The sequence below is a fragment of the Choristoneura fumiferana genome, chromosome 24, assembly GCF_025370935.1.
Source record: "Choristoneura fumiferana chromosome 24, NRCan_CFum_1, whole genome shotgun sequence".
In the NCBI taxonomy this organism is placed as follows: Eukaryota; Metazoa; Arthropoda; class Insecta; order Lepidoptera; family Tortricidae; genus Choristoneura; species Choristoneura fumiferana.
In genome coordinates this window covers 2,878,987-2,888,348 of record NC_133495.1, presented here as the reverse complement: position 1 = coordinate 2,888,348, position 9,362 = coordinate 2,878,987, and the positions used below count along the sequence as shown (strand labels likewise).

The window sequence follows — 9,362 nt, the reverse complement described above, 5'->3', positions numbered from 1 at the left end:
GAGAGTAAGACAGCTGGTGAAATTACTGTCACTTGAGGTATTCCATCTTAGGCCTCTAGAGGCCTAAGCAACCTAGGTTGGCAACGCATCTGCAATACCCTTGGTGTTGCAGATGTTTATGGGCAGTGGTGATCTCTTACCATCAGGAGACCCACTTGCTCGTTTGCCATCCAGTCTAATAAAACAAAAAAAAAGTTTATTTTACGGTCATCCCGTAAAATCCACCCGCCCGTATTTAACCGTAAAAGTAACAAAATTTGGAGTTGAAATAAAAATACAAAAAGACTCCAAAAAACAATCTTAATATGATTTTCCAATTATTTTTTCACTCTATGAGACATTTTCGATTTTTTTTTGTGCGCGTGCGGGGCCTCAAGCCTACTCTGCCTAATGGTTAATCCGATTCTGCCAACCACTCACATTCTTCATGGATCACATGGGTGAGTGTGTTCAAGACGGAGGGCAAGGAGGCGCACCTGCACTATATTTCGAGAACTCACGACGCAAGACGGGCTGCGCGTGCACAGACGCAGTGGGGAAATTTGAGCACTTCGTCGATAATATCGAAGTAACAGCAGGCAGCAGCACGATCGTGAATTTGTAGGGCAGGTATTCCTCATTTCGTTCGATAGACGATCGACGAAGTTCAACGAAATAGATGTGCCGGTGCTATGTGTAATGAAATTCTCTTCCAAGAGTCACACACCACACTAGTGAGCCACCAGTGAGTTAAAAGCCGTAATTTTTTTAATTACTTTAAATCTTGTTTTAAAAGATTTTAAATTATTTATTTCTACATAATTATTTAATACTTTGATAAAATCCGATCGTACAAGTAAATACTTTCGACACTTTCATGTATCTGAAAGATTTCATGATCTGTTAAGACCGCAAAATATTGGATAATTTTACATTGTGGCAACACTAAAATTTCAACATAAGTTCGAGTAGACTAACTTTACACAAGTTTTCAATTAAACATTTGAAATAATTAGGTAACATCAAAGATAAAGCAACATCCTTGAAAACTAAATGATGTTTAGCTTTATTTAGTTGTATTTACTAAACAGATATTCAGTCACTTTTATAATCTAATTAGCTTGAAACAAATTGAAAAATGTACGTTTTGATTTTAGACATTTAGAAAATCCTGGCACACACATTCAATATCGGCAACCTTTTTACTTTTTAAAGGAATGCTTGAATGCATTTGAAACGTCTGAAAAGTTTTTGAATTTTACAGCACTAAATTTATTAATTTAATGTTCTATTATGATCCTTTGTAAAACTAAATCCAATTTGACAATTTATTCAAAATGTGAAGTAACGAAACGCAATTGAATTAATTAATCTAGTCATCTCATTCTTTCTTGCTGATTAAGCTATGCTCACTAGCGCCAGTGACGAATGATCAATTATCATGCTTTACTTTGGTATGTTGGTTGCACTGCAGTGTGTGAGCAAAGCAAGAGGGAGGCGGAGCTGAGCTGAAACGAGTGGAGGGGTTTCACTGATAGTGATAATGACGGGAGTTGTACGATTTGTAAAAGAAGTTTACATTTAGTGTTTCGGTAAATCGCTGCCGAGCGGTAGGCCGGTCAAAATGTCGAGAACGTGTAGTGTATTCTAATGGTGCAATTTGTTACGTCGTCTACAGCCGAGTCAGTCGTGACCGCGTCATAGAAGACGATCGCGAACGCTCGATATTATGTGGCCCGACCGAGAGAACTATAAAAAAAAAATACAATTATGATGCCTATGGTGTACACGGTGTATGGTTTTGCCATATTCTTTATGCTCGCGTTTGTCGTCGTATGGTCGATCCATATAATCGCGCTAGCATACTCGAAATGGAAGTTACATCGGACGGTGGACCGGTCGCCGCCGGAACAGCCGTATCCCGGCGTGACAATTCTGAAGCCGCTGACCGGTGTCGACCCGAACCTGTTCTCGAACTTAGAGACATTTTTTACACTCGATTATCCTCTGTTTGAGTTGTTGTTCTGCGTGGAGGACGAACACGATCCTGCCGTGATGCTCGTCAACAGCCTGATGCACAAGTACCCTCACGTGGATGCGCGGCTGTTTACGGGCGGAATCCGCGTCGGCGTCAACCCTAAGATAAACAATATGCAGCCGGCGTATCTCGCCGGGAATTACCCGCTGGTTCTAGTTAGCGACTCCGGCATTCGCATGCGGGACGACACTCTGCTAGACATGGTGCAACACATGAGAGACGACGTCGCGCTGGTGCACCAGATGCCGTTCGCCTGCGACGCGGAAGGCTTCGCCGCGGTGTACGAGAAGGTGTTCTTCGGGACATCGCAGGCGCGAATGTATCTGGCGGCGGAGGTTCTTCGCATCAACTGCCATGTGGGGATGTCCTCGCTGGCGCGACGGTGCGCGCTCGAGGAGTGCGGCGGCCTGGCCGCTTTCGGGGACTACTTGGCGGAGGATTTCTTCATAGCGAAGGAGATAGTGTCGCGGGGGTGGAAGATGAGAGTTTGTACGCTGCCCGCGCTGCAGAACTCGGGGACGAGGTCGGTGGGCGCGCTGCAGGCGCGGCTGACGCGCTGGGCGCGGCTCCGCATCGCCATGATCCCGACGACCACGCTGCTGGAGCCGCTGAGCGAGTGCCTGCCGCTGGGCGCGGGCGCGGCGTGGGCGGCGGGCCAGCTCCTCGGCGCAGAGCCGCTCCCCTTCTTCCTCGTGCATGTGCTCATGTGGTTCCTCTCAGACTGGCTCATGTTACGTTCTGTGCAGAACGGCTCGCCACCGTTTACAAAAGTGCAGTTCCTAGTCGGTTGGATATGGAGTGAGTGCTGTGCGCCGTTCATATTGTTTGCTGCTTTCTTTAACCCGGAGATCTCTTGGCGGACGAGAAGCTACCGGCTGGACTGGGGCGGCAAGGCCCACGAACTGAAACCCAAGCTCAAGTTCTGAGCATCCCCCCTCCACATTAAAAGCTTTAATTTGAATGCAGTTTCCATTACTGCGGTGTGCCTGAGTATTACAAGCAGTGAGTTGTATTACTAGTATAAGTTTTTTTAATTCCTATTTTAATGAATGAAGAATTGTTTTTTTTAGAAACAATTTTAAGTTATGTTGACTGTTGTATTTAATTTTATGGTAATGTTGGCTGTTGTATTTAGTTTTACAGTGATTATAATTATAATAACTGAAGGTGATCTGGAATTTAATATCGTAGCCAGTTATCAGAAGTGGCAGATGGTTGTGGAGGGTGATTCACTGCTTATCTATGGCAGACAACACTGGGTCCTGGTTTAATCATATACAATCAGCTAGTTGGCTATCTATGAGTCGTATAATTAATAATTCAAAGCTCTAGTTTTACCTTTGATGTTACGGAAAAACCATTCAAAGTAATTTAATTCTATATAAGTCAAATTTCTTAACAAAAGCAAGGGTACATTATAACAACAAAAATATAAACAGACCTACTTTTAGAAGTATATGTGCATACGGCCTAAAATTTTAAATGACAGCCAATATACATTACACTGCATGGTAAGTTGATATCTTGTTTATTAGTTGTGTACAAACTTTATTTGATACTCCAGATTGCATTTCAACCACAACTTAACTTAAAATTTACATAACGGCTTAGCAGCTGATTTCTTCTTAAACTATATCTCTACAGGGTACTTGCTACATAGTTTAATACTGTTTTTTTTCCTGCATACTGTACCTTTGGACCATTAGAATGTGAACATCATACAGGTCTAAACGGGACCAAAATAATAAAATATTTTCTGAATTTTAATGTAATGTTTGCAGAAAAGTATGAACATTTGTTATTATTTAATTATGAACATTTATTGATAATAAATTGAATACATACAATCAAATAAGCCTAGGTGCTCAAAATATGCTCAATATAGTCTGATTATGATTACTTAGATTAATGTAATCCTTGACAGCAGCTGGTAGCTGGTACATACACTGAGAATCAGAGTATACCAGAGCACACAAGGTGCTCAAAAATATGTCTTGCTAGACATTGTAGCTACAATAGGGTTGTACTGTACAGATATGTACATATAATTTAGGTTCACATTCCCTGCCTATTGTAATACATTTGGATTTGCAAGGCCTTCCAATAATTATTAGAACAACAATACAATACAATACAATAACTCTTTATTGCACACCAACACAGTAAGCAGTACAGAAAACACAAGTATATACATAGATATTTTCTAAGGTAAGCAATAGGCGGCCTTATCGCTTCAGAGCGATCTCTTCCAGGCAACCTTTACAATGGACAGAAATAAATAAGGAATACATTTAACAACAACTTAAGTGTTCTAAAATTTTGAACACTGCTTTTTTCTCAATCACATTCAACATGTCATAATATTTTTGAGCACCTTGACTGCTCCAATATTTTTTATGTCGACTGTAACTACAAAAATATAATATCTAAGTACCTATTATGATTAAATATTTCAAAGCACTTTTTTTGATTTTAGACTGTGTTGACTGAAATTTCGTTCAGAAATGTATGAGCTGATGGCTTTTTCTAATTTAATGTAGAGTAGACTAGAATCAGACTCCTTTTATTTGGTAAAGTCAGGGCTATTTGCAGGCCAAGCCAGGGTCTTATTAACGACGAAACAATCGACCACGTAGGCACAGTCAACAACAAAGATATGAATACAGCCAAAGTGCAAAAAATATGTATACATACACAACCTTAATGTTCAGGCAATAAAGCCCTTTTATACATATTTTTGGCACTTCAAATGTATGTATATTTTTGTTGCTGACTGTACATAAATAATTGATGTAAAAATCAATTATTAAGTTGTTATGACAAAGTTTAATTTCTACTCAATTTATCTTTCCAAATTGCATTGATTTTGTACAGTTGTCATCAGTTATTTATGTAACATCGAATTAGATGTTCACGTATTTTTGAGCACCTTGTGCGTACGTAACTGATGGCGATTGTATGAATCACGCAAATTATTATTTAATATCCGATGTTCATACCATGAGATGAGAGTAAAGACTGCAGCTTGTATGTTGTGTCCAAAGGTGCTATGTGATCCTATGTCAATAATTTTACGCATTTTGTAAGTAGGTTACCTACGTCAATACCTAAGTGAATAACGAACTTAGAATGTGGTGGATTCATAGGTCAACGTTCATGGTATTCTGCTAACATAGATATTGCTTTTGAATTATGTCTAGAATCTAATATACGCCGAGACTAGGTCGCGTAGTCTTCACATAAATTATGCCTATGGTCTAGTGACTAGGCTTTTATAAATAGCCTTCGAAAGAAATCAATCCACATCTGCTGTTAAACTATAATGGTGTCGAATTGGAATCCTCGTGTTGGCGTGTCTCCCTGCTTAGATAGTTGTGTTTAGCACGGGCTTTCTTCCAGTCCTCTTTTTTGCCGCGGGTGCAAATGCCGGACAATGTGTACGTACAGACTTCTGGGATTTTTTTTCCCACTTACCCGCACTGCGCCCTCTCATTCTGAGAGGAGGCCTGTGCCCAGCAGTGGGACGTATACAGGCTGGGATAGATGGATGGATGGATAGACCCGCACTGCGAACAGCTCGGAAAAAGTCCCAGTTCTTCGTAATGCGAAGCAATGGCCCGCGGATAACTAGGACTAGCTAGTCCCTAAGTGAAACTCGTCCGCGGAGTCGTCATGTGCTCGGCAGACAATTCATAACGACCCGTTCGATCTCTGGTAATAGTCAAAGGTCTTCACGTTGGTTTTGGTTATGATGTTAAACAACATAGTAACCAACATTTATTATATGTTGATGACATGATGACCGACGACAATAAGACTTCGATGATGAGACGATAAGATGCCTGCGATGGACTGGGTCAAATTAATGACTGTCTGCCGAGGACATATCATGCAGCGAACCGTACTGATTTTCTCAGTAATTAAAATTACACCAGTCAAGTACCTACTTAAATAGTTATGAATTCATAAATCATAATATTGTTTTGCTTTGGCACACGTTCGACCTATCGACAGCTGAACACACAGTGTATTTAGCGTGTCATTATAGCGCGACTGTTGTTTAATGCTTTTGGCGACATTCGTGTTTTTTTTTACATCATACTTAATAGCTGTAGCTAGACTAAAGTAATTCTCGCAAGGTACGAAAATTACAATTATTTCTAGAAATTATTGTCACCGGCATGAGTGTTCTCCATTATTGTTAGAAAATATTAAAAACGTTGACAAATCCTATATTATTATTATGGATAGCTAGATCTCTTTTTTTCTTCTGGTATTACTAAAAGGTTCAGATCTAACGTAAAATGCCCAAAACTCAAACAGAAGAGACGTGTACAGTTACTTTTATTTTGTACGGTGTTTCTTCATACCTACACCGTAAATGAAGACCGCGATGTAATTATTGGGAATGCAGTAAACATCCAGATTTTAATTTTAACTGCTTGATAAAAAATCCACAGATTTATTGCATCATTGTCTATATGTCTATATAGTCTGTATGTCTATATGTATGGTCTTTTTCATTGGTCCAAACTAACATATTGCTAAACTAGACAGCTGCCTGCCTACCCAGCTTCTATTGGAATTTTCGAATTACGTGTATTTACCACATTCTAAGGTCACATAAGTTTCCGCTTCAAGAGTTCATTATTATGCAAACAGCCGTTTTCCCTGCACTGCACAAGTTATCATAGGTAGGTATAATACTTATTAATTATACTTTACTCATGCATTCAACATGATAAAACGCTGTTAGGTACTTAACAACGTGCATGCTCTTACGGTAGCCACTACTGCAACAATCGTTCGGAGTGCATCAAGAGGCAAATTGCATTATTAAACTGTGAATGTTTTGAGTTTGTAATTTATGCAATGCGCCCCAAATTGAGTAACCAATTATCCGTAACTGGCCACGACTTGTGACTAGTTTAAATTTGGCGTCTATGGATATGTTTTGGAATGAATGTGTTACTCAACAAGTGGCTACGTTCAACATGCTAAGAGCGTGTTAATCAAATTTATCAAATAAGCTCCGATACGACTACTGTCGCTATGGAGGAAGCTGCGAAGGTTCTAACAATAGCCACTTGAACCAATTTAATATAGTTAGGCCGAATGGGTGCCAGTGCCATGGAATGTTCGATCATATTGATTGTTCTTTGGGCGCCATTCTAATTATAATTGCGGCGCCAATGTCAAAGACGTGCTATGTTCATTTATATAATGCATAAGTTTTGTCCCAGTACATTTTTTATACGCAAGCAATAATTTTTGGAAGCATTGTTTTGTGAAACCATCACTTTGTCCTGTGATTTTAGCTACTTTTAAGCTTTGATGATTTAATTTTATATTTTTTAATTTTATATGACGATAAAAAATGTCTGTGGATTCTTAACCCTTAACTTGGTTGAACTAAGCTATAGGGGTGAATTACTCTAGACTTGTAGGTGAATAAAGTGGAGATTGGCAGAAGCAAGTTTGCGTCCATAGCTGATGTTTGCGCGTCTTTGATTCCGAGTTGTCTGAGATGAGATCGACTGTGATGTGATCTTTTGTCAAGTTAAGGGTTGATAATGTCACTTTGTTCCCAGAACATACACAGGCTGAGCGGTTGTGTGATTTGACTGTCGTTATAATAAATTATTATTGTAAAGTGTATCCGTTTTTACAATCGAAGTAATAAATAATTCATTAATGGACTCAAGTTGTTGGCAAGTACATAATAAAATTTAGGTGTAATTAACTTGAGTGCATTGTGTATTATTTATTACTTGTAATGGTACAAGTGTATTTATAACAGTTGGGACTCAGCATGTCGTGGTTCGTGGGCCGACCTTGGTTTTTTGTTGGTCTATTATAGGTACACTAACAATGGATGTTGTCGGCTCAAATCGTGAATGTGTTGATTTCTAACCTGACGAGAAAATAAATACGATTATTCTCAACTACTGTGTTTAAATTACCTCCCGACCTATGTATCTACTAGGAAATACCTATTTACTTAGTAGAAGATCCGTTTATATTCGCGTGCCTAGGCTATTCGTGAACCTAAGATTTCCTTTGGCAGGATTGGTCCTTAGGGTCCAAGGATCGATTTAAGAAGTGAAGCCACCAAGATTTTTAATGTAAATTGATTTGGCTAGTATTCCAAGTTGGGTATCATTTTCGTATAAATCAAGGATGCCGAATTGATTTTTGGATTCAAATTTTAAACGTGATATCAAATCTTGTAGGAGCAAATATTGTAACTAGTTGCTTAAAAAAAATTGCCCAAATATAAGCTAATTATATCTTGTTTTTGACATTGGAACACTAGGATTCGTTTTCAAACAAAAGAGAATCAAAGGTTACATTTTTAAGGGGCACATTATAATTCACGTCTTAAAATCAATTAAAGAGAGTTTAAATTAAACTTCTAACGTTTATTCAACGAATACTCGGTCAAGGCAAGTCGATCTTCTCTTACTCTCATCTTCCAACACCTCTGGATATAAATATACCTGAAATTATCGCAGTTGCCATTACAGATCTTGCACAGCAGTGTGCAAGGCATCCCCTCTCGTCTACAAGAGCAACGGCCCCTGCAGCTGTTCTTGCATCCACACTTTACAAGATCACACAACCCTACTATAGCTACAGATACCTACTATAGGCTGGGTTGTCCAGCTTAGCTGCTATTGCCATTCTTTTTCAGTCCATCCTCTGACGGGGAGGGAATATCGCATGAGGAATCAAAAGCTTGGCCCCACATCACATACATGATCTGGTTGGCAGCTGCCCTAAGTGCCTGCATTCTCAGAGCATCTTTTGAGGGGGGGACAAAAATGTGAACAATAACTTGCGAGCTTCCTGCACCGAAACTATTTCAGTTTCACCACAATACAGCTTGCTTGATCAATCAATCAATCAATCTAATTGATGACGTAGGTTTTCAAGCTAATCACTATTTTAATCATCTTTCAGTTCAGTAGGTAGATAAGAAAGCGCTTTTAAAGCTGCTTTTGTCTCAATACAGTGCTGCCACAAACCCATCTATCACCAACACCACACTACACTGACGCGTTTCGAACTCAACCGGAGCTCATCTTGGGGTTTGTGTGATTTGTGTGTGTTCTTACAGTGTGGAGATGGGGGAAATGCATGAACACACATTTCTTGCATAAATGTAGCTATCATAAGGTCGCGGGTGAGCAAAGTAATTGTTTCAGTTCATTAATTTGTAAGTGTTTGATATTTGGGTGAAGTCAAGAAGTTGCACACCTTGACCCTATAGGGTTGTCTGCGAAAAATCAGTCCTGAATTCCGGTTGTCGAATTTTAAAAAGTGAAATATTGCTGCGAGTACA

At 39.4% G+C, this 9,362-nt stretch overlaps 1 protein-coding gene across 1 annotated transcript; it reads left to right on the top strand.

Moving 5' to 3' along the window:
- The first annotated feature begins 1,467 nt into the window (after positions 1 to 1,467).
- On the top strand, positions 1,468 to 7,962 carry GlcT (ceramide glucosyltransferase). The gene has a single exon (XM_074106218.1). It carries the CDS (start codon positions 1,750 to 1,752, stop codon positions 2,941 to 2,943), a length of 1,194 nt encoding a protein of 397 aa, XP_073962319.1. The 5' UTR covers positions 1,468 to 1,749; the 3' UTR covers positions 2,944 to 7,962.
- Positions 7,963 to 9,362: the final 1,400 nt, after the last annotated feature.

Coding starts and splice junctions, on each gene's coding strand:
- GlcT (XM_074106218.1), top strand. CDS start 1,750: ATGATGCCTATGGTGTACACGGTGTATGGTTTTGCCATATTCTTTATG.